Source organism: Lissotriton helveticus, chromosome 8 (assembly GCF_964261635.1).
Source record: "Lissotriton helveticus chromosome 8, aLisHel1.1, whole genome shotgun sequence".
NCBI classification, from domain to species: Eukaryota; Metazoa; Chordata; class Amphibia; order Caudata; family Salamandridae; genus Lissotriton; species Lissotriton helveticus.
In genome coordinates this window covers 1570750715-1570776981 of record NC_136069.1, presented here as the reverse complement: position 1 = coordinate 1570776981, position 26267 = coordinate 1570750715, and the positions used below count along the sequence as shown (strand labels likewise).

Below are 26267 nucleotides of genomic sequence, written 5' to 3'. Positions count from 1 at the left end.
CATGGTCCCGATGGAAGAAGATGAGCTTGCAGGACCACTCGCAGAGCCTAAGTTCTCTTCCTCCCATTCGAGGTCCTCTGAACACTCTTCGAAGAGGCATAAGAAGAAGTCCAAGCGGACTAAATAGTCATCTCAATGGCGTCCGTCGTGGAGTGAGGTAAGGAGCACCGATGCTCTAGGCCTGGTTCCGGGGAGCCAGAGTAGACTTCGGGTCTCCCCACCATTCTGGGAGCCGAAGCGACTGCTGCTCCGATTAAAGAGGTTTAGGAGGCCATGTGCCACGTATTTGAGCAGAAAAACCCCTCTGGTGAACCTTTTGGCCCCGTGGAGTTGGAAGGGGCCCCATTGGGCCACGAGGCCGACTAGGCCCTAGGTATCCCATATCCGGTTTGCTACCTTCCCCAGCGTTTAACCTGAAGTCGGTGCTTGCGACGTCACCGATGCCAGTCGGTGGCGCAAGCCCCATCCTCATCCCCTGCGACACAGCGCCAGACCGGTGTCGATCGATCTCGACAGAACCCAGAGGTTCTATCTTTTCTCCTGAGCATTTAGAGGATGTGCTAGCCTCAGGAGAGGAATGGAAGGGATCTGGGGGCCCTCTTGAAACCCAGGAAGTCTCTGAAGAGAATCCGCATGGTTTGGGGAACTTGGGAGACGCCAGTAGTCTGGATACTTCTCCAGATACTGGCATGCTCTCTCCGCCAACTTTGGTTAAGGAAGAGGGGGCATCCTATGCCATGGTGGTAGAGGGCAGCTGAGGTACTTGGACTGAAGCTGCCCGCAGTGCAGGTCAGGACTAATCTCCTGACTGAAGTCCTTCACCCTGGGGCTTCCATTTCTGAACCCCTTTTGCCTTTTAAAGAGGCAATTACGGATGACCTTCTAGGTACATGGTCCAAACCTGGCACAGGGGCTCCTCTGAATAGGACGATTGCACGCCACCATTGCCCAGCGCCGGACGACCAAAAATACCTCGTCAACGTCCCACCCCAGAAAGTTGTGGTGCAGGCCTCTACGTCCCAAGGTGCATTCCCTTCTGCCTTTCCGGATATGGAATCCAAGAGGCTGGGTTCCTTCAGGAAGAAGTTGTATTCGTCCTCCAGCCTGGCATCGTAGTCTGTAAATAAGGCATGCATATTGTGCTTGTTCTGCCATTCCCTTTAGGAGACTGTTATGCAAGTGCTGCTACAAGTCCCGGAGGAGGCCTGGGCTGTCCTCTCCCAAGCTGTCAAAGATGGGAGAGATGCAGCAAAAGTTACCATACAGTATGGCCTAGATACAACAGATTCGCTGGGAGATCAATTTTAATGACAGTTGGTCTGAGGCGCCACCCCTGGCTTCTTACATCTGTCTTCTCGGGCGATGCCCAAGCCAATTTGATAGACCTGCCCTTTGAAGGAACCAGTGTTTTTGGAGAAAAATGCAACTCTGCCCTGGTCAGGTTCAATGAGTTTTGAGCGAAGGCCAGATTCTTGGGCCTCTCCTCCACCCCTCGTGGCCAGTCTTCCTATCGTGGCAACGGAAGGGATTTCCAGCCATGTCAGCCCTATCCCAACCACCGTCCCGCACAGACTGCCCAAGTTTTGCGAGAACGCAGTGCATTCCGACCTCGAAATGAAGGCCAGAAGTAATCAACCACACTGCACCCAGCAGCCACAGCCTTCAAGCAATGCTAGGCTGATTCTGCAGGACCACACTACCCCTGTTGGTGGAAGATTTGTCATCTCCCCCACTGGAGATCCAAAACATTGGACACGTGGGTCTTGCAGATAGTCCAGGAGTGCTATTCCCTACCTTTTCTTTCTTTTTCTCCTCCTATTCTGCCAAATTAGGAACTTCTGATGGAGGATCATTTAAAGTTGCTCCAGGAGGAAGATACAGCGCTCTTGGGGACCGTCCAGCTCTTCCTCAAAAAGGAGAAATTCAAAATGCTCACTCTGGCTCAGGTATTGTCTGTCTTAGACCAAGAGGACTGGATGGTAGTGTTGGATCTGCAGGACGCGTATTTTCATATTCCCATCCTGCCGGGTCATAGGCGTTACCTGCGGTTCAAGGTAGGTCGCAAGCACTTTGTTGATCATACTCCCCTTCGGCTTTACCAGTGCCCCTCAGGTGTTCACCAAGGTGCTGGCGGTGGGTGCAGCTCATCTGCACAGTTTAGGGGTGTCAGTCTTCCCCTACCTCGACTGACTGTTGAAGGCGTCCTTGTCCCAGGCTGTCGTCTTCCCACTTTCAGACTACTGCAACCCTCCTGCATTCACTGGGGTTCTCTATAAACATGCCGAAGTCGCATCAGACTCCTTCTCAGACGCTCCCTTTCATCGGAGCTGTTCTGGACACAGTGCAGTTCCAGGCTTATCCTCCCGAGCAGAGAGTCCAGGATTTTCAGGCTATGATTCAGATATTTCAGCCTCTATCCTGACTTTTACCTCGGACCATTAATCAGCAGTCCTGTCTTAGCCTAACTCAAGAGGCTAGGGCTGTTCATCGGCTCCCACGAAACACAGTCCGCTGCATCGTTTCGCGTGGAACAAGCTGCGTGGTATCGACTCTAAAGCCTTTGTTTCTGTTGTTGTGATCTAGAGGGGTTGGGGTGGTCACAGGCGTTATTTGTAGGGCCAGTGAACACAGCGGGTCGGCAGCCCAAGTAAAGCCTTTCAGGCGAGAGAACAGTGCCGACCTTCCCCTAACCCCCACCTCGCAGTCTTTTATGGAAGCCTGACTCCGGGCCTCACCCTCGTTTGCGCGCTACTGAGACGGGCACTATTGTGCAGCGGGTTGAGGTGGTGTAGGCTCTGTCCAGGTTACAGAGGGCACTTCACAGTCAATCCCCCGGTATCCTGCTCAAAGGCATGCATCTGTGAGATCAGTCCTGGTACGCGCTCTGTACGGGCATGCAGTACGTTCTCCCCTTTGCCCTCTGCTCCCTCGCAGCTAATCGGGCCGAGTAACGCAGGCATTCCCTGTGCTTACTGCAGTAGCAGTGGGTTCCCCCGCTCCGCCCACACACCGCAGCAAGACGGTAGGTGGGCACAACACCAGCAAGCGAGAGTCCAGGCAGTCACTGCTGTCGGCCATAGGTTGGGTCACAGTTGGGTCGCAAGGCTTCCAGGCCCCAGCGCTCTGCAACCAGGGGCCCTCGCAGGTCCAGGGCGACTCCGGGTCTGCCAAATCTTGCCCCCCGCCACAGTCCTCTCCGGTCCTGGAAGTTAGCACAACCCCCCGCAGGAAGCGCAGAGTGGTCAGAGCAAGGGTCTCTTCTCGGATCAATCCCTCGCCGATGAGGATGAGCACGGTCCGGCTCACCAGAAGCAGAGTACTGAAGGCCGGGCCACCCCCAGCCAGTCACCACTGTACAGGGCCGTCACTTCATCATCGCGCCCAACAGGCTGGGGTGCAGGCAGTTTCGACAACCGGGGGTCGCTGCGCTGATTGGAGGTGCCGTACAGCAGTTTATCGCTGTGTGTGGCACGCTGTTGTAAGTATTTTGCAGGATTTTTGACTGGCCTGATGTGGAGCTAATTACAGCGCGTTCGCACTTGCCGCCATCTTGGCCACGCCCCAAGGGGGATCCAAGTTAGCACCCAAAAGTCACCCGCAGGGGCAGCTGGGGGCAGGGTGCTGTTTTGGCGTCGGGTGCCTTGTTGTTTTTAATGGGAATTCTGGGGTTGCAACAAAGACTGCAGGCTCGGGACGAATATCTTCTGGAGGTGACCACTGGTTGCAGAGGTAAGTTGGGATGCTGGGACACCGTTGGTTGGGCCATCCAAGGCCGTGGGTCATCGGTTGTCTTTAGGCATTGGGTTTTCTTACCAGCTCTGGTTGTGGTCTGGGGGAACCTCAAGAAAGGGGCTGCAGGCGTTGATTGGAGATTTGAGGCAGGTCAGAGATCACCAGATCTCAGGTCGGGATCGCCTGGGAGACCTCCTCGTTGTGTTGGACCACTGGGGCCGTGGGCGTCTGGTACAGAGTGGTGCAGATTTGCGGATTTGGCTGGGGTGGGGTCTGTTGGTGAGCAAATCTAGCGCTCACGAGAGACAAAGTCTTGGGATTGGAAGGCAGGGCAGGTCCTTCGGGTTCTTGGCGGCTGCTGGCTGTAGGACACACTGGTGTTTTACTTGGAGCAGGTTCGAGGTGCGGACAGGCCAGTAGGACTAAGGGCAAGTCAGTGAGCGTCTTAGTTCAGCACTGCTTCTTCGTTCCTTCTTCTTCTGGTCGGTACTTGTCTGAGGAGGCAACGTTTGGGGTTGCCGCTAAATACTAGATTTAGGGGCGGTACAGGTAAGTGAAGGTCAGGACCAAGGGTCCCTTCCTTGGGGTGGGTACACCCACTATTATTCCGCCCTCCAGAGGTAGGAGGGGCAAATGCCTCTCTCTGGTTGGCTGGGTTCCCCCATCTGAAAGATGGCAGGGACTGAGTTATCCTTCACCTCGCCATCCCCATCTGAGGGGTGGGGCTGTCATAGGTGAGCTCACCTCCCTTCTCTTGGTTTTCCCGTTGATTCTCAAGCCCAAAGTGGGGTCAGAACCGGTGGGGCAGTTGCTGGAAGCAGCAAAGGGCTGGGATAGCTCACAAAGACGGCAAGCCTTTGAAGCTTCCCCTTCGTGAGCCCTGCCCATCCTTGGGGAGGAGGCTTGGCACCTCATCCCAGGATGTGCATTGTTTAAGACCCCAGAGAGCAGCAGGCTCTTGACCCCGGCGTCCAGATACATGACGGGTGGGGGCTACTGGCGAACAGCCACTCAACCAGCACACTCGTGTTAAGTCGTTATTCAGGGGGCATCTCTAAGATGCCCCCTGAAAAGGACATAGGCCCCGGGTACCTGGTTGGCAGGAACCCAGGGCACACTCAAAGTACATAATCAGTTTGGCAAATTGTGGCGGCAGCCATGCAAAAAGAGGGCACTTTCTTACAGCTCCCACTTAGAAGAATGTCATAAATTAACAGAAGATGGCTGCACAATGTAAAGTCAGTGCCCACCATAATCCCAAGAATAAACCAACAAGGCAGTGAGAGGACTAAAACGGGTTTCTGCACCCTCACAGCTCGTGCCGAGGAAGTTGTAGTCTCAACGATAATGCTGCACCAAAAATGAATAATCAGTAGCTGCTTTGGTGTTTTTTTATAGGCCGACCCTCAAGACATCGGATTGTCGTATTTTGCCTTGCGTACAATTTGAATCTGGCTACGCCTCATGGGCAATATAGTTTCTGGACGGACTTTCTCCCCTGCACACAAGATCACGCAACAGTCTCCCGGCATGAACCAGCCCAGGCTCCTTAGGCACACTACTGTAGTTACTGCCCCTGTTCTTTGCACCAGGCACCCAACTTCTCTAAAGCACCTGCGTATTGTATAAACACCCTCCTTTGTACATGAAGTGCTGTTCTGACAGAGTTCACTGCTCTGTTTTTCTCTACGTGTTCGCTGTGTGTAACAGTATGTCCCTTCCCTGGACAACACTGACAAGGACGTGGATTCTCAGGGTAGCGTTTATGAAAATCCTTAATGAAGCAAGGTGCATGAACCCTTGATGCTGATTCCCAAGAGTTCTCTTCAGGTCCAAAATCTTTCCAAGCTAATAAATACCAGAGAGAAGAACCTCTCTTTCTGGAATTAAGGTAGTGTTTCACTTCATATTCCGGTTAATCATTAACCCCGATAGGAGAGGCATTCTTTTTTTACTGGCTTGTGTGAGAAATTTTACAAAGACGTGTGAAATACTGGATGTATTTTCATGTTCTAAGGTAATGCCAATTTCATACTGACTGGGGTGATGCATTTGGTTATCTTGTATTGACCTATATGTCGAGGATTGAACACACTATACCTTCTGAATTGTATGTTCTTTGTAGACAACCACACCTCATCTCCGTTTTAATACCCAGGAATGGGTCTTCAATGATTGTCAGCTTGTTGTTTGTATTGAACTTTCGCGTCTTGTAAATATTTTGGAGACATTGTATGGTGTGTATATTCCTTACTCTTTCTGGGATATCGGGTACTTTCTCAGATACTGCAGGATGTAGCAGAGGTAAGCATCTGGGATGAAAACCCCAAGTACTGTAGTAAGGAGCCATCTTGTTTGAGTTATGTTTGGCACTATATGCCACTTCTGCCAACCAAAGTAGATCGACCCGTGAGTCTGTTGTGTAATCCACCTAACGCAAATACTGTTTCAATGTTTCATTCAGATGTACTGTCAGAGTGTGAGAACTGTTAGATGTGTTGGAAGTTATATGAAGAGTGAACACCATACCTTCTAAAACGTGCCTCGTTCTGATACAGTGATCGTAGGTAACCATGTTATCGAACAATGTGAATGAGCAGAAGCCGAGCTAACTGTCCTCCTGTTGGAAGCTGTGGACCGGCAATGAAGTGCCCCAACTTAGTAAGATTATCTACTACTACGAGGATGGTAGTACACCCTTGATCCTAGAGTAACCCTGCTGTGAAGTTCAACAAGATTGATTCCCATGGTCTCTGGAGTTGGTCTCTTGAGGCTTCCTATGTTCCTTCTTGGCTTGTATACATTCCTCATATATCTGTAGCATATATTAGACGTGTGCGTACTGTGGGCCCCCAAAATTGTTGAAACACTTTCAGGTGTCTTCTCCGTTCCATTGTGACCAACACTGGGTGCCACATGGCATTTTTTCAAGACTTTTCCTTAGTTTGGTGTGAGGCACTAACAGTTGTTCTCTTTAACAGAAGGCCCTTTTTATCTTCCATTCAGGGAGTTTTCGTCTGCATATAGGTTTTTTTATGGTTTATGCTTTTTGTTCCAGAAACTGATCGCTGTGCAAACAGCATATTGCTTTGTACAGAGGTTTAATTGTCTGCGTCTTCAGTTCTTCATGCTCGGTTGTGGACTTCAAATCTTTCAGCCATGGCAGCAACTACAGTCCGAGCGGCAAATTCACTTGCTATTCTAGGCCACTATGATAGGCAAATGTGGTCGGACATTTCTCCTTTCATTGATCTGTTGCCTGAGGAAACAAAGGCTGAAGCTTTAAAGATTCTCCAGGAGTGTCTGAACTCTGCCGAGATCATTGATTGCTCAGTGGATATCTCTTCCACAGGTTATCTCTTCCACAGGTTTTCATCAATTGGCAGGGGCAGCAGTTCTCCGAAGGCAGGGTTTGTTAAGAGCTACCTCTTTTCGACAAGAAGTGCAAACAAAAATTGATGTCTTTTGAATGAGAATCACATTTTGGGCAGCACATAGATGATGCCCTACAAGCAATTAAAAAAGATACTGACCCTGCACGTGCTCTGTGCACTCTACAATTTAAGGAGCAGCCTTTTCGTGGTGCGAGGGGGTCATGGTTCCTCCTATTCCTTTAGAGGAGGTTACAATCAGAACAGACAATATCAGGGACAACAACTTTACTCTTCATCACAGCAACAGCAAACGTATCGTCAACCACCAGCTGCCTCCTATAAGCAGTACAGAAGAAAATCTTCCTACAGAGGCAGAGATTCCTCAAAAAAGCACCTGTCTACCACTCTGCTCAACACCCTTGCCAAAGTTGAGTACGAATCTCCCATTTCTTCTCAAACTGGTCTGCCATCACTACAGATCGATGGGTTTTGGACACAGTGTTAAGAGGACACACCCTGGAATTTGTAACATTTCCCCCCAAATTCTCCTCCCAGAGGTCCTCCTCCTGCACACCTGAAGGAACGCGTATGCCAAATCAGTCATGTTACATAAAAGGAGCGATCGAAGTGGTTCCAAACTTACAAAGGGGTGCAGGTTTTTATTCGCAATTCTTCCTAATCAAGGAAAAAATCAGGGGATTGGCGCCCCATCCTTGATCTTCGTTCCCTCAACAAATTTCTCAAGAAGCAATAATTTCTGATGTTGTCTCTCCAAGAAGTTCTTCAATTTTATCTCAAGGAAATTACATGACAACACTGGACCTTCAAGATGCCTACTTTAATATCCCCATCCTACCCAGACACAGAAAATTCCTGCGCTTCAGAGTGGCTGGCAGAGACTTCCAATTCAAAGTCCTACCCTTCGGCCTCCGCTCTGCCCCCGGAGTGTTCATCAAGGTTTTGGCACCGGTGGCAGCATATCTTTGTCAAGCGGGCGTCTATATTTTTCCCTACCTGGAGGACTGCCTTATCAAGGCAGTCATTTACAGTGGCACGAGACGCACTCAAACATGCCGGTCTCTATTTCAGTCACTGGGCCTGTCCATAAACCTGGAGAAGTCCCACTTCACTCCCTCTCGGGTTTGGACTTTCTTAGGAGCCATAATAAATACTCAGACAGCAAAGGTGTAGGTCTCAAACGAAAGACAACCGTGGATTTCCAAGCTGGCTTTTCTTCTACGGGCAAGAAAGTCCGTTTCTGTTTGACAGTTCAAGTCCCTACTGGGAAGGCTGTCTTCCTGTATTCCCCTAAAATTCTCAACTGCTGTCTCAAAATAAGACCATTACATGAGAATCGACAAACAATGGCATCAGGTCTCAGTGTCTTTCGACTATGTGATCGCCAACACTTCTCGGATGCACAATGCTTTGCTATGGTGGACTCACAAAACAAACATGTCAGCAGGCCGCTCCTTTGTAGCAGATGATCCAAGTTTCAACCTTACAACAGATGCTTCACTCGAGGGATGGGAGGCGTATCTTCAGGGTCTCACAGTCAGGGGCAAATGGAATGCTCAGCAACAAACCTGGCACATAAACCTTCTGTAATTACTGGCGATATTCCTGGCGCTGCGATCTTTTCGCATCCTTCTTCAAGGTGATGCAGTGTTGATCCGTACGGACAACACTACAAGCATGCGTTATGTGAATAAACAAGGAGGCACAAGGTCCACTTTGCTGTCCCTACAAGCACAGCAGACCTGGAAGTGGGCGATTCAACATCACATAACTTTATCAGCAGTTCATGTTCCGGGAATGTCCGATGCTCTGGCGGACTCCCTGAGCAGGTTAATTTCGTTCAACCACGAGTGGGAACTTAATCAGCCAATGTTGGACAACCTTTTTCAGCGGTGTAGACGGCACAATCTAAATCTATTTGCTACCAGTCGGAACCGCAAATGCCAAATTGATGCAAGCTGGCTTCCCCAACCATGGTCGTGCGGGAATGCTTTTTTGATAAATTGGTCAAAAATGTATGCTTACGCTTTTCCGCCGATTCCTCTAGTCCCAAAGGTGCTTCAGAAGATGCGCAGGGAGCCATGTCGCATCCTTCTTATAGCCCCTAGGTGGCCTCGCCAGATTTGTTTTTCAGAGCTACTCCTTCTGTCGCAGGGCGATCCAATAGTACTTCGTCCAATTCCGGATCTTCTGACAATGGACCAAGGGAAAGTCTGCCATCCGGATCCAGCATCTCTTAAATTGGCGGCCTGGCGCCTGAACACTATGAGTTTGACACCTTAGTGATTCCTTCCGACTGCAGAGAGGTCCTTGCTAATGCCTGGACACCTTTCATTATCAAGACCTACAAACTTAAGGGGAAACTGTTTTGCCTTTGGCGTGAAGCTTCAAAGGTTCACCCGGTTCATTCTTTGCCAGAGCAACTTTTACCTTTTTTCTTACAATTCGCAAAATCTGGGTTATCTCATGCTACCCTTAAAGTTTTTCTGGCTGCGATTTCCAGGTTTCGACTAGATTGTTCCAATTCTGTTTATTCTTCTAGAAGAATACAACAATTCTTCAAGGGTTTATTTCGGATGTTCCCGCCAATATGACTCCCTGCTCCGTCTTGGCATTTAAACGTTGTGTTGGCTGAACTCATGAAGTCCCCGTTTGAACCCATTCATAGGGCTGATCTCAAATGTATCTCTTGGAAGACTTCATTACTCTTGGCTCTTACTTCGGCTCGACGAGTCAGCGACATACAGGCTTTTACTATTTAACCTCCTTTTCTGCAATTCACCAAAGACTCAGTAGTGCTCTGCACTAACCCAGCATTTAACCCAAAGGTGCCTTCTGATTTCCACTTAAATGAGCCTGTTATCTTAAACTTTTGCCCCCCAAATCCTCAGTCGCCAGCCGAAAAGTTTTACACTCTTTAGATGTCAAACGGTGTTTAAAATTTTATCTGCAAAAGACAGAACCTTTTCGAAAGACTGATCAACTATTTGTTGCTTATGGAATGATGAGTAAAGGACATCCAATAACCAAACAGACTATTGCTAGATGGATATCTAGTACAAATTCTTTGTCATCAACAAGCAGAGAAGACACTTCAAGGAACGGTCAAGGCACACACTACCAGAACATTCTCCTCTTCGACTGCTCTTTTTGCCAGTGTGCCTCTTCATCAAATTTGTAGAGCTGCAACATGGTCTAGCAGACACACCTTTACCAAGCATTACTGTCTGGAAGCTGCAGACGATGCTGACACAGCCGTGGGGCAAGCAGTGCTACGTAATCTTTTTAAATAAGGTGAGCCTCCGTTACTTACCTCCTGCACAGAATGTACATTGTGATGTATGTATGTATATATTATATTATATATATATATATACACTGTACAGTTTTGGAATTACTGCTATCTTTTCAGATTCAAGAGCATGTGAATCTATGAAAGACACCCCAATACTGGAGAAGAACAATTATCACCCCATCCAAAAATCACTTACAGGAGGAGTAGATCTTTAAAAGACACCTTAATACACAGCCACTTTGACACTATTCCGAGATCACCACGACTGGGAAACCTGACAGGGTTTTTCCCATGCCAAAATTGCAAAGCCTGCCAGTCAAGTGAAAAAGTCACCTCATGAGATTCCAGATACAGGGACAGTGAGGAAAATTAACAAATTCCTCACTTGTACAACCCCTTTCTGTGTAGATCGTCTAGAATGCCCATGCAAATTATATTATGTTGGGAGCTCCATCCACCCTGTTAAAAAGCGCATTTTAGAGCACGCGAGAGCGATTGAACACCATGACCCAAACTATCCCGTAGCAAGACACTTTGCCTTAAAACATAAGAGTGATCGTAATCTTTTGAAATTTCACTGTTTAGATCAAATACCCCCCAAAGATCGAGGTGGTAACAGAGAATTACAAATGAGAAAGCTTGAGTCGAGGTTTATTATTGATCTCCGTACCAAGCATCCATTAGGACTGAACATAGGGGAAGAATTGGCCAGTCATCTTGGCTAACTGAGAGGCATAAATCCCCTGTAGCTCAGTGATATGTGTTTCTGTCACAGGCTGTAACAATGAATTGAACTGTTATATATTATTTTTATCACATGTCGTTATTAATGAGAGATTCGACGCTGATTGATATTATGAATTGTGTTTTTTTCTCTGATTTGTTTTTCCCTCTTCAAATATTGGTTTGCCCATTCAGGGCTCAATTCTGTTTAGTAATTTTGCCATCAGATTCATATCTAGCTGAACCCACTTTAAGATGGCCGCCATGTATAATGTATGTGTACATAGACTGTTGAGTCCTTCTTTTGTGTTGATTGAACATGAGAAGACTGTCGTGACATAACTTTATTTAAATCACGAATGAATTTGGCACCAGTCACAGCAGACAAAGGCGTGATGCCGAAACGCGTCCTGTTTTTCTGAAATAAATATAGAGTCTTACTGAATATGGGTTGCGGAGTGCCGTCAATTCTTTTACCGCAGTGAAAGAAAGTGGAGCGTTGATATAGATATAGATATATATATATATATATATATATATATATATATATATATATATATATATATATATATATATATATATATATATATACACTGTACAGTTTTGGAATTACTGCTATCTTTTCTGATTCAAGAGCATGTGAATCTATGAAAGACACCCCAATACTGGAGAAGAACATGAGTTACTTACCTGTAAATTGTGGTTCTCCAGTATTGGGGTGTCTTTCATAGATTCACATACGACCCGCCCAACTCCCCTCAGAGGCTCCCCTCGTTAATTTTACTGTCACTCACCTGCTAGAAAATCTGAGGTTCTGAGCCTCTGGGGAGAAGGTTTTAGGTGGTGCCGACGCCTGATTGGTTGGAGTGGTGCCGACGCCTGATTGGTTGGAGTTTGGACTATATTTAATGACTTGGACGAGCTAATAAAGTGACAACTTTTTCCCTATTGAGTGCTATGTTACAATACTCCCTATAGTATTTTTTAGCTATGCTATTGTTATACTATGTATATATGTATACTTACATTGCTATTTTAAGTACCATGGGACTCCCACTTTGACGGGGAATGATTCAAGCATGTGAATCTATTAACCACATGCGCGCGGCGGGTTTTCGCGCTGAAGTTTTTAAAACCCCGCGGTTCATGACGAGCTCAGCTCGTCATGAGCGCACGACAGGTAAACCTCATGACTAGGTGAGCTCGTCATCAACGCAGAAGGGGTTAAAGATACCAATGCTGGAGAACTTATGTTCTACTCCGTTACTGCAGTCTACCCTGCACCACTCCACTTCACTTCACTCTACTCTGAAAAAGTCGACTGTGCCTCTGCGCTCCATGCTGTGCCACTCAACACCACTGTACTCTATGCTGCACCACTCTACTCTAAACCACTGCACTCTACACCACTTTACTTAAAACCAGTGCGCCATACGCCACCGTACCTATACCAACTACTTTCTACAACTGCACTTTACGCCACTAAACTCTACGACATTCTACTCTATGCCACTGCATTTTACGTCCCTGTACACCATTGTTCTTTATGCACACGCCACTCTTTTCTACTCTGCACCACTGTACTGTCATTGCTCTCTGCACCATTCTGACACTGCACTCTATGCCACTGCACCACCCTATGGCAATGCACCACTCTACTCTGCATCAGTCCTTTCTTATGCCACTGCACTCTACCTTGCTCCACTCCACTCTATGCTACTCACTCTACGTCACTCTACTCTGCGGCACTGCTTTCTCTGCCACTAAACTCTACTCCACTGTACACCAGTCCACTTTAAGACCCTTTAATCTACTCTGCACCAATACACTCTTGACACTACTCTATTCCACTGCACTCTGAAACGATCTACTCTGCCACTGCAGTCTATGCCATTCTATTCAACTCTGCACCAGTCCACTCTATGCCCCTCCACGCCACTCAATTTTCTACTGCTGCACTCTACACCAATGCTCTCCACACCGCTTTACTCAAAACCAATACTCTACACACCACTGCACTCTATACCAGTATAGCGCTACGACACTGAAATCTATGCCACTCCCCACCATTGCACTCTGTCACTTTACTCCTCAGAACTCTACACCATTGCACTCTACGACTATTCGACAGCACTTAACTCTGTGCCACTCTACTCTGCAGCACTCTGCGCCAATGCACGTCACTCTAATCTGCTGTGCACCACTGCACTCTACACCACTCCAGTCTAGGCCACTCCACTGTGCATGACTCCATTCTACACCAATGTACTTTACACCACTGCTCTATTCCACTCAGGTGCCTGCACCAGTCCTCACTACCCTGCACCACTTCACTCTAATCTAGAAAATCCACTCTAAGCTACTGCAGTCTACTCTATGCCACTCTACTCTAAATTACTGCACTCTACACCACTTTACTCAAAAACAGTGCACCCTACGCCACTGCACCTACACCAACTACATTGCACCACTGCACTTCACGCCATTCTACTCTACAACATTCAACTTTATGCCACTACATGCTAGGCCACCCTACACTACTGCACTCTCTATCACTGCACTCTACACCACTCTATTCTACTCTGCTCTACTCTGCACTTTCTATGACCCTGCAGTCTAGACTACTCTACGCAACTCTACCCTTTACGCCACACTACCCTTCACCACTCCGCACCAGTCCACTCTACGCCACTGCAATGTACTCTACACCAGTCTACTCTATTCCACTGCACTGTACGCCAGTGCACTTTACACCACTTTTCTTAAAACCAATGCTCCCTTTGCCATTGCACTCTAATCTTCTCTGCTTCACTGTACCTTACGCCACTCTACTCTGACACTCCACGATAATACACTCTATGGTGCTCTACTCCATTAAAACCTTCACCGACTACTCCACTCTGCCATTCCACAACACTACTCCTCTCTACAAATCTCTATGCAACTCCCTCTATGCCTCCCCATGCCACATTACTTCACTATTCTATGACACACTACTCCATTCTAGTCCACTCCGATAGTCTACTCCACCGTACACCACTCTACAACACTCCACTCAACACCACTCCACGACACTCTATGCCACTCTACTCTACGACACTCTACTGGCACGGTGCTTCACTCTGACACTCTACTCTTTGCCCTACCACTCTACAACATCTACTCCCTCCATGACATTCCACAATCCTGTACGACACTCCATAAGCCTCCTCTTTACGACATTCTCCTTTACCCTACTAACCTTTAGCCGCACACTCCGTTGTACAACATCGCTAAAACAGATTGGCTTTGCCAATAGCGCTTGCATAGGCAGGACCTATTGGCTTTGCCAGTGCTTGTTGGTATTTATGTTCATAGTTCACTTAGCTGGTTATTGCACTGGGTTGTCCATTCTGAGATATTTTGTTTGTTGTCCTGAACTGGCGTAGGTTAAAGGGAGAAGTGTTGGAGTGATCTGCTTGTATGCACTTTGTTAATATCATCCCAGACAGGATTGTCATTGTGAGATGCCAAGAAGTGACCTTAATATGCGGCTAGAATGGACCTGTGGTGTTGGACTAAATTATAGTCCTCCATTGGCCACCCCCCTAGGTATTCTGTGCCTGTTCAGTTGGTGATGGGTGGTTTATTGCTATGCACTGGTACAGTACTGGGTGATGAATAGGATGGACCCTTAACAGTTTTGTCTTACGTGAGTGTATGAGTGTCAAGCAGTAAAAGGGAATTAAGAAGCTTGTATGAACTACACTCGACTGTCGTAGTGCGGAGTGGTGTGGTATTAGTTTTACTTGTATATCGCATTGTATGACACTTACTACTACTAAGGAGGTATTATTGTACTTTTACGCTGGACAACAAGCTACTCAACTTCCCAGGGTTAGTGTTTTTGTTGATTATTGCTATTATTAGCTCTAAAGGAACCATTCCGTGCCTTTCCCCCGGTTTCTATGTGATAGAATAAATCTGTGCGTTTTTCATTCCCAAACGCCTATTATGTGCGGAGTTAGTGTGAAATGAGAATCCACTGTGCTACCACTGATATAAGTCGGAGGCATGCCAGACACGGGTGAATCTGAAAACCTACTTTTTTTTGTCAAAGTGCTCTAGGTTCCTGTAGTAAATGGGACTTGTGCGACTTGCCCGGGCATGCGGTGTTGCAGCAGGGGAGGTTCTGTAGACTGGGAGGGGCGGCTGTGAGTAAGCTGTCATTCTCGAACAGCACTTTAACGTTTTTTCCTTTAGTTGATTCTTGACCCTGCAATCCCCTCATGTGTTCCTCTCCGTTTCCTGCAGAATTTGTATTCCGAGCGCCAGTCCATATAAGCAAACCAGGGGAGCTGAGAGAAGAATATGAAGGCCAACTGAAAAAGGTATGGTGCAGTTTAATCAACCAGCAGTATATTATTTTTTTCTACCAAGAGTGTATTTGGAAGTAAGTTGAGCACCTTATGTTACTGTAAATGTTCTAAATTAATGGTGGCACTTATAGTTTGCACTGAATGTACTTTTGTGGCAACGTTTATTCCTTTCCTCAAAAACTGGAATTGATTTCAAGTCAAGGTTTTTTTAAACAAACATTTACAGTATATACTAATCAAAAGCAAAGCATGAAAGCCAGCATTGTTTTTTTGCACACATCTATATGATCGTAGGAGTCCGTATAGAAAACCTGCTTTTGTGCACTGAGCTAATGCCGTTTTAAATGATAACTGAGAGAATTAATTTCCGGTCCTTCTAAAGCAAAATCAGTAGAAAGTGAAAGATGACATGTTACCCCATACTTGGACTAGAACAAGACACTGAGCTGGGAACATGGTGCCAACATAATATGGGCATAATTACTGTGACTTCAGGAAGCAGAATGTAAGATTGAGCAGTTCTCAGTAGTGGTGGTATTTACCCCTGTCTCAACGTAAGTCCTTTCATAATTTCCAATCTCCAGTCGATTTAATTTGCTTGGAACAGAGTGAACAAGCATTGGAAATGCAATAGGTTTCGCAATTGCTTGAGTTAGAGTTATTAGTATTGTATATGGCAATGTCCTTTACCTATGTGTTATGGAGTGTATGTGTGCAATGTGTAGTTGAATTATGTGGGTTGGATTGGAATGGTTAGTTGTGGAATTGTATGGCGTGGAATTGTGCGGTATGGAGTGGATTTGTGTAGTGGAATTATGTGGCATGGATTATGTTGATAGTAATTATGTGGTATTGAGTGTACTGGAATTGTGTGGATTGGGATTGCGTACTATGGAGTTTAATTATATGGATTGGTTTGAGTGGTCTAGATTGGATTGGAGTGGGGTAGATTGTATTGTTCTGGGGAGGATTTGTGTTGGGTGAAGTGGATGGATTTGGATTGTAGTGCATTAGAAGGGCACCTACGGAACCACACAGGAAAGGAAATCTATTATTAATATAGTTGGTGGGTAAAGTAAGAGGTGGAGAAATATGATAGAAATTGTAATTTGTGTGCAGGCAAATGTACAAACAAAACAGGGGTGAGAAGAAAAGAAATGGAACGCTGTTTAAAACTAGAATAATCTCTCTTAAACACAAACTCCGTTATGCAACAGCAGATGTGGGGAGGCTCAGACGGAGCAAACACCTATCACCAGTACTTAGATTTCCCTTGGCAACGTCCATAAAGATTAGATGCTTTGAACCTGGCCCCATAAATCCACCATTAGAATTAAAAAATGCAGAAAAGGTAAACGAGGCAATTGGGGACTGCGAACAATGTGCTGTAGAAACATACTTTAACAAACACAATCACTAGCTGCGACTCTAAAATAAAGAATGGTAATAGCAAGAAAGAGAATGAAGGAAGCACAGAATAGATTAAGAATGACAAAAGCCTTGAACCAACGCCAATCAATCCACTGTAGAAACCAAAGAGTGGATGCCCTGACAACATTAGGAGTGCTTAAATGTACACCGCTTCACTCCTGGCTCGATTTCCTATCCTGGGTACTCGTAGACCCCTGGGAGGGCTGTCCCTATCTTACATTGAATAAACTGTCTGGAGGATACACAAATTGCGAAATGACTTTGAAAAAAGAATCATTTTGGCGCAGCACTGAAGTTGTTTGAGGTAACTAATTTTGCGGATATGAAAAAGGTTTCAGAACTATACTTTTTTTGTGTTTTTTTTTTAGCTCGTCTACCCAAAACTAGGAGGAATAACTGGTTGCTTATGAAGATGACTAAAGTAGTGGGTTGAGGGTGCACTGCTGGTGATTTATTTACGAAGATTTCTTGGAGAAACAGGTTCAGGACAAGTTTTTTGTAGGTCGGGTGCTATTTCAGGTGGCGCCTCCGTCCGGTGGGCGCGTGTGAGGTACTAAGAAAGACGTGCACGCATGGATTGCAAGTGCATCCCTGTATGGAAGGCACACCTTCGGGTTCAAAATGAATTCCAAACTTTGTTTGTGAAGTTTCTTTTTAATGATATTTTCATTTTTTCTTTCAAAGGTTCATATATGTCCATCGATTAATCACGTGTTTTTGTTCCAACAAGATCAAACTCCGATGCATTTCGGGCTTTACTAGCCCTTTATCAAGGAGTGCTAAAAAATAAAGGAAGATATGACAGACCGTCACTGTAATGAACATAAATGGATGTTGAAAATTAGTCAGTGGTGCTCGTGGCAAGCAAGTAAATGAAAGGATCCAAATGTTACCAACCCATTAGACGTGGGGGAAACGGATTAACAGTGGGTTAACACGTGTTAACGGGTGTGTGGGGTATTGAAATATGGTGCTCAGAAGGGGGTAAAATAATAAGCTTAAACTCCCGGGTCGCCGACCTCCATGAAGAGCGAGGCGATCTAAAGAAATGTAATCGGCGGTTATTTCGTGACCAAAACGTGTCGAAAAAAACATGCTATCAGCGGGTTTCAGAACACCAGTGTGGTGACAAGACTTACTTGAGAGCGCGAACGCTGTGCTAGTTAGTTGTTGCCCGTCGGTTCAGTGAAAAGTTTGAATGCGGAAGTGCAGGATGAACTATGTGACGTGTGGTCGTGATTGAAAGAGCAGGAGATAGAAAGCGGACTTAGGTGCAAGCGGGGTGCTCACGACTTGGTGTGTTTACGAGCGCTGTGGAAATGGTAGAGAAATTCGATGCGAATAGAAATGGGATTAGAAAAAAGACTAATGTAAACAGCATACATGAATAATGTAAAATGAAACATGAAAAATATAAATAAAACAAAGCGTAAATGCGAAAGACGCATTATGAGAGCAATGCATATGTCATATTTATAAAAAAACAGCTGAGTTCGATACGATCATTTAGTCCAAATGGTTTCAGTGTTTGAAGACGATAAATCCATTCTGTTTCGCGTTGTAGAAGAAATTTGTAATTGTCTCTACCTTCAATTTTTATGACTGTTTCCAAAATGATGAACTTTAATTGGGCAATGGTATGTTTACATTCAGCGAAATGGCTGGCGACATTGGATTTTTCATGCGAATGTTAGACTTGTGTTCGTTAATGCGCACCTTTATTTTTCTTTCCGTCTTCCCTACATACAATTTTCCGCAGGGGCATTTGATGGCGTAAATAAGGTTATTGGTATCGCAGGTGGCGGTAACGTTGAGTCTGATGACGTGCCCTTTCATGGGATGGGTGATGCTATTCCCTTTGATACAGTTACAGTTGCTGCAATTCATGCAAGGCTGGGTTCCTTTATGGTCTCTGGTGGTGGTAGATTTCTTTTCCAAAATTTCTTTGATGTTGTTGCCACGTGTGTAAGCAAATAAAGGTTGAATCTCAAAAATGTTGTTGAAATCTGGCTCCATCTGTAAGATGGGCCAGTGTCTGACTTTCTTGAATTTGATGCTGGACGTGGAAAATTTGGAAACTAATACACTGCGAGAATCTTTGGGGGTGGTGACTTTTGTTAGATCCGCTTGTCTGCTGATGTTTGCGATGCGTTCAGTGGCGTCCTTCAGAATAGTTTCTGGATATCCCCTTTCGGCGAACCTGTCATGCATTTCAGTGATTCTTTTCTTAAAAGTGTCTTCATCAGATACAATGCGTTTTATTCTTAACATTTGTGAGTATGGCAAAGGTTTTTTCAATGATCCCTGGTGGAAGCTTGTACAATGTAAGGTGTTATTACGGTCCGTGGGCTTGCGGTAGATATCAGTTACAAATCCTTGGTCGGTAATTTTGATGTTTGGATGTAAAATTCAAAATTACCGACCAAGGATTTGGCCATCAAATGCCCCTGCGGGAAATTGTATGTAGGGAAGACGGAAAGAAAAATAAAGGTGCGCATTAACGAACACAAGTCTAACATTCGCACGAATGTTGCCAGCCATTTCGCTGAATGTAAACATACCATTGACCAATTAAAGTTCATCGTTTTGGAAACCGTCATAAAATTGAAGGGTGAGACAATAACAAATTTCTTCTACAAAGCGAAACAGAATGGATTTATCGTCTTCAAACACTGAAACCATTTGGACTAAATGATCGTATCGAACTCAGCTGTTTTTTAATAAATATGACATATGCATTGCTCTCATAATGCGCCTTTCGCATTTACGCTTTGTTTTTATATTTTTCATGTTTCATTTTACATTATTCATGTATGTTGTTTACATTCGTCTTTTTTCTAATCCCATTTCTATTTGCATCGAATTTCTCTACCATTTCCACAGCGCTCGTAAACACACCAAGTCGTGAGCACCCCGCTTGCACCTAAGTCCGCTTTCTATCTCCTGCTCTTTCAATCACGACCACACGTCATATAGTTCATCCTGCACTTCCGCATTCAAACTTTTCACTGAACCGACGGGCAACAACTAACGAGCACAGCGTTCGCGCTCTCAAGTAAGTCTTGTCACCACACTGGTGTTCTGAAACCCGCTGATAGCATGTTTTTTTCGACACGTTTTTGTCACGAAATAACCGCCGATTACATTTCTTTAGATCGCCTCGCTCTTCATGGAGGTCGGCGACCCGTGAGTTTAAGCTTATTATTTTACCCCCTTCTGAGCACCATATTTCAATTCCCCACACACCCGTTAACAAGTGTTAACCCACTGTTTATCCGTTTCCCCCACGTCTAATGGGTTGGTAACATTTGGATCCTTTCATTTACTTGCTTGCCACGAGCACCACTTTGACTAATTTTCAACATCCATTTATGTTCATTACAGTGACGGTCTGTCATATCTTCCTTTATTTTTTAGCACTCCTTTATAAAGGGCTAGTAAAGCCCGAAATGCATCGGCGTTTGATCTTGTTGGAACAAAAAAACTTGATTAATCGATAGACATATATGAACCTTTGAAAGAAAAATTGAAAATATCATTAAAAAGAAACTTCACAAAGTTTGGAATTCATTTTGAACCCGAAGGTGTGCCTTCCATACAGGGATGCTTATGAAGATGCGCATTCTTCATGCCACCGCAGTTAAAGGCACCAAAAAGATCAAAATGGCAACCTGTGGTATGTGCGTGCGGGCTTTTTTTTATGCTGCTGACTCCCAAGTCTTATACCAGACATGAAAATCTACAAAACGTGATAGCGAAAGAAGAGTTGAGATTAAAGTGCCACAAGCCTTCAAGGAGCATCATGCCGACAGTTGATTACCAATACCTGAGAAATACTAAACATGTTTATTTTCAAGTGCTAAGCTATTCTACAGTTTACTGTTTCCGATAAGCGTGTCCTAGGTGTCGATGCTTGAATCCTTAATTACCCAATCAAAGCTTCTTTTTACAAGGCTGCCATTAGTGAAGGGGCTATCTGAAGTACTCTACTCCTAGGCATCGAGCACTTCATCAGTCCACTCTCAGGCGCTCTAGTCAATAAACATATTCTAGTCCTAACTCGTATCTTCTCTGAGAACATAAACCATGTGTAACAAGTAATCCATACTAAGACCTGTACCCCTACGCTGTACTGTCAAGTGGACTGCCTTCAACCACCTCTAGCACTCTGAATGCACCAACATTCTGAACTCATGCAAGGCTATCTTTAAGACATTTTATCTTCATCCATTATCCCATCTTTTCAAGAAGATACCCTCAAACCTGTCCATTTTATATTCTATGTTAAAGGACTGCCTTAGCGGCAGGACTTCCTGGTTCTCTCGATTTGTAGTTCTCTCCAGTTTCTCTTTGAAGACGTCCAGGAGGCTTCGAAGGAAGGAATAGCCCTCTTCCCCACCATGCTTCACCCTAGAATTGAGAGGATGTAATGTCCCGCCGCTTTCTAACTTCCTTCCTTTCAAGAGCAGCAGGATGTGCTCCTTTTAATGTGTGTAATAAATGGGTTCCATTTGGAGGGCAGGACCCACTTTAATGAAAGAATGTAAGAGCGCCGGGGGTGGGGGGATGGTGACATGGCGTTTTCAGCATGATTTTAATCAATACGGACGTTATTACTTCGAGTCCCTGGTCACCTGCTGACACGGTGTGAGATCTTGGGCTGATCGATGTATTCCGCTGCACACTTTAGTGTTGTGTGTTGAACAGAGAGAGACCCCCTGTTAAGACCAAGGGAATAGGGTACTCTTCACATGTTAAACAAATAGTCCCTTTAACAAAAAAAAAATGTAGAATCACCTAGACCAATACTAGATTCTGATTTATCTATGACCTATCAGACAACCACACTGGTATTGCTTCCAGCCCATCCAACAAAGTAAAATAATTTACTAACTTGTTCAATTGAAAAATTACAAAGCATGTTTTATTTAATTATCACAATGTAAAAAGCATTTCAATAAAATGGTTAAAATCTCATACACATCTCAAACAATTCATAAAAACAATCCATAAAATCACAATATTACACAGAACATAAATCAAAATAAAAACCACCATTAGTGTTTACACACACTGGTGTGCAGGTGAAGAGCATGACTACGGTGACGCTCTGAAAGTGGTTGCACGTGGTGACCCCTGCATACCAGGCTTCAAAGCGGACCTAGAAAGATCCTGCGCAATTTAAATGCAAACATCAAGTGTTGACCTGGAAGATTTTTCTTTTTTATCTTCAGAAAAATCCACTGGTTTGAAAGTTAAATCAAAGATTGAGCGAAAGAAATAGAAGCGAGAGGGTGAGAGAAACTGATGGAAAAAGAGTAGAGATTAACAAGGAGAGAAAGAAATATAATGGAGAAAGAATATAAGTGCAAAAGATGAACAAGAAAGTGAAAAGCGATCAAGACCGAGGATAGGATGGAAAAGAGAGGGCAAGAAAGAGCGTGTACTAAGAGGGCAAAAGGGAGACCCGGTGGAGGGGGTTGAGAAAGCATGCACGAACGGAGGGAGAAAAAACTGTTGTCATTACGCTAACGAAAGCCGCTTGTTTATTTGCATCGCGCTTTCACTTAAAGTGAAAGCGCAATGCAAAAATAAACACGTGTCTGCCATTAAAAGAAGCAAATGTGTCTCTGCAGATCTCAATCTGCTCAGGGAGAGAGACAGAGGGAAGGGGAAACAAAAATTGCTTACCCAGTAATTAAAGACCACAGTCTAACGCCGCAAAGAAAACATCCAGTCCGGGTGGGCGGGGCCAAAAGTGGACAGGGCGGTAACCACAAGGGACTAAGAAGCCTCCTTTACAATGAGAAGCCACCTTTTCTCATGCACTGACGCAAGCCAATAGGAATCATGGGCAGGGCTTCAAGTCCCCTTCCAGAAGCATATTGATCACAAATAGCCCTCGCAGAGCGAGGAGCGCATGCGCGCTCCAGCGCTAGGTCTGCGAGACTTAATAAAAATTACACACTTAAGCCTGTGGCTACCTAGAAATCCATCTGCCTCAAGAAACAAGCATTTGCAATGCAATAGGTCTCGCATTTATGAGAGTTTGTGCTATTGGCATTGTAAATGACAATGCCTTTTATTTATGTGTTGTTTTTAAAACAGATAAATAAAAGGCAATGTCATTTACAATGGCAATAGCTTTAAACTCTCGCAAATTCGAGACCTAGTGCATGGCAAATGCACGTGGAGAAGCGTGGCTCAGTGGTTAGAGGCGGCAGACCCGGAAGCTGAGATCAGCCGTGGACCAGGGTTCGATTCCCCGCCTCGGCGGGTCTCGGGCACAAAAATTCCACGGACTCGACAATTCTCGCTCCGGTGCCTACTCGACTCACGGGGTCACACTCTGCGACTCTGGGCAATAGCTTGCTTAATCTCCACTACGGCCCCTCGCGGCGGGATGCCTGGCTTTCACCTTGTGAATACCCTGCCGGGGTATCTCACAGGGGAAAACCAGGACGGGTTCCCTAAGCAAGCGCCTTGAGACCCCTGGGTGATTAGTGCGCTATATAAATCGAAACACATTTACATTTACAAATGCGTTCAGCGCCCGTGGTATAATTTTTTTAAAAAAAAGCAGTAGGAGAGCGAGTGGCCACAAAGCTATTTGAGAAACTAGTGCTTGGAGGCTGTAATTAAAGCCTACCAAGTACCAACACACGTAACAGGGGGTGGACCATGGGAGGCTACAAAATGAGACAAGTTAGTACTAAGGAGAGACTACTATGCCTACTGACCAAGGAACAGCCACAGTTTACAGTGGGAGGAAATGATTTGTCAGTCACAATTCTGAATGATTGTTCTCCTTTATGATAATTAAACATTATGATGTGCAGTTTACACACATCTCTGCAGTAGGCGCCCTGTTCTCTGAGCTTCCTCTCTACTCTACTTTCGTGTAGGGCTTTCTTATTAATGCGGCCCAATTCTGTCTATTTCGACCAATACGATTTTTCTGTCTTGAACTTATATCTACCGAGAGAAAGAAACCACCCTGCTCTCTTTGGAGCACTCTTAGTATTCCACCGGAACGCCGATAAAGAGTTAATTGCCATCATATTCAAACATACTCTGGAGAGCATTTCTTTTGGTACTGCCATGTTCGCAAGAAAATGCAGCACATTTTATGCACTAATTTCATTGTGATAAAAAATAAGTAACACTTTGGATGTAAGTGATTTTAACATTTCTAAGATCCTTTATTTGCTATGTTTGCAACAGAGGTGATAACAACCAAACACAATAACCTTCAAACGTGACAGCGTTTATGCTTCACTCGTGCCGCCGTATCTACTTAGAAATATGTCCCTGAAAATTCATCTGCATGAATTATATAATGTGCCTGTAGAAAAAAAGAGGGGGAACAGAGACTGACTCTATGCCATTCATCCTCAACACTTTAATTAGGCCTTAACAAATCAGATAATATATATACTCCTAGAAACCGACAGCGGGGCATGCAGTGCTATGTAATTGACTGCCAATAATGGAAAGCAACTGTAACCGAAAAGTGAGTCGGCGCTGAGGTTGGATAAATCTTAATTGTGTTGCAGTGTGACCAAATCTAGTGGTGACTGTACGGGTGCAGGAACAGCTCTTCGGAACCACGCCGTAAAAATAATAACACGTTCATGCTCATCCCATGGGAACGGGCTCACTGTGAAGCAGCGCACGATTCTCCCACAAGTGTAAAGGCTCCGACGCAGCATTCCGCTGTAAAATTCACCCTGTCCGGGGGCATTAGCCTGCTCACTTGAAGGCACGGTGAAGTGGCGCGCGTGCCTTGGCGGGGCTTGCTGGGCTTGCTTGTGTGCTTCCCAGAGAGACAGGAGATTGGGAACGCGCGCGCGCGGCCGGCTCCGATCGCTTTCCTGAGCGTGCGCGTGCCAGTCTCCTGGGAAGCAGACCCGGCAACTATAGTATCGCGCCTGCGCGATGCGCATATGGCTTTGCCATATGCATCGCAGGCGCGAGTCCTAAAAAGCCCTACACAGTTTAGTTTCCTTAGTTTCTTTATAATGTAAGTGCTTAGCAAGAAATACCCCACCATGATTCTCTTATCCTGTTGATACTAGTGTCCTAACACCTGGACATAAAACACTCTGAGGTAAGGAAATCACGAAAGGAAGAGAGTAGTACACAGGGGAAATGTGGAACGCACATGGACCAGGTACATTGCATCCTTCCCTCTGACAAAACACAATGTCAAATCTAAAAGTATCGGACCAACACAACCCATGCCTGTTTTAGTGCTGGTGGAGTTTCCATGCTACACATGGTTGGGATGCTTTCTTGCACAGCTTGGTGGATCAGGCAACGTCTGGTTTGCTGTGAATTTTGAGTGGTGTACCTCACCTTGGTGGGATCCCAGTTGTGCACATGGAAATGGCGTGCTGTACACAAATGGGACACCCGGTAGTAAAGTCTTTTGTGTGTGCCTCGAGGGTTAAATGCCATCACTGGGTCTAGTATAGCCATTGCTTTGTGTTCGTCCTACTTTGGTTGTGAGGAACTTGGATCACTTGTCACTTTTGCTGCCAAATTCCACTATAAAATTCATTGCGGTTACTGGAGACCATTTTGGCCTTAACTTTCATTGCTGCTATTTCGGGGGTTATTTATATTCGGTTTTTATTGTAATATGTTTTTAGGTGGGGACACTTCATGCCTTTTTTGGCAGTGTGTCTGCAGTGGGGTCTAAATAAAACGCTGGCCCTACCTTACAGTGTTTAAAGTGTTTTTTCCTGCCATTTTGGTGATTAAAAGGGAGAGGGTAGCGGTGTGATATGCATTTAAACGCGGGTGCAGCAGGGCCGTGCCTCCGGCATGCCAAAGGCAAGCCCGTCTCACTTAAGGTAAGCAGACCAGGCTTAGGGCCCTATTAGCAATGGGTCAGAATAACTTGATTAGAGAGAAATGCGCTTTAGGGGACCTGTGTCAACTGTAACTAGGGAGGCTTGCTGAATGAGGAGCCCTACTACTACATCAATTCTCTCTTTTTGGGCATGGACTTAGGCTTTTTGAGGGTGTTGTAGGGGGTGGCAAAATAAAGCAGCTACACTGGTCCTCGGTCTCTCCCCTGCCTCAGATGCCTTAAAAACACTATTGCATTCCGCCAGCTAAAAGGATTGAGTTAAAGTTCTTGTGCCTGTGTTTTAAAGTGGTGGGAAGGGGGATTTGGTCCAACTAGGGCCAGGCAGCACCCGAAATAATTTATAAAGGAAAGTAAGCCTGGCCTGCTATTCAAGTGGCTGTTTCAATGAATAAACAGTCTTCAGGCCATTTGCATGGTCTGGGTAATTTAATTACCAACTGAGTATTACTCAGTCCTTG

The 26267-nt window shown here is 45.4% G+C and overlaps 1 protein-coding gene across 2 annotated transcripts in view; it reads left to right on the top strand.

The window, feature by feature from the left end:
- The window catches only part of RNF169 (ring finger protein 169), a 237941-nt gene that overhangs the window by 75794 nt on the left and 135880 nt on the right, over positions 1-26267 (top strand). For both annotated transcript variants that reach the window (XM_078658577.1, XM_078658578.1), the window contains exon 2: positions 15436-15512. In XM_078658577.1, the coding sequence (XP_078514703.1) occupies positions 15436-15512 (77 nt within the window). The remainder of the gene's footprint in view (positions 1-15435; positions 15513-26267) is intronic.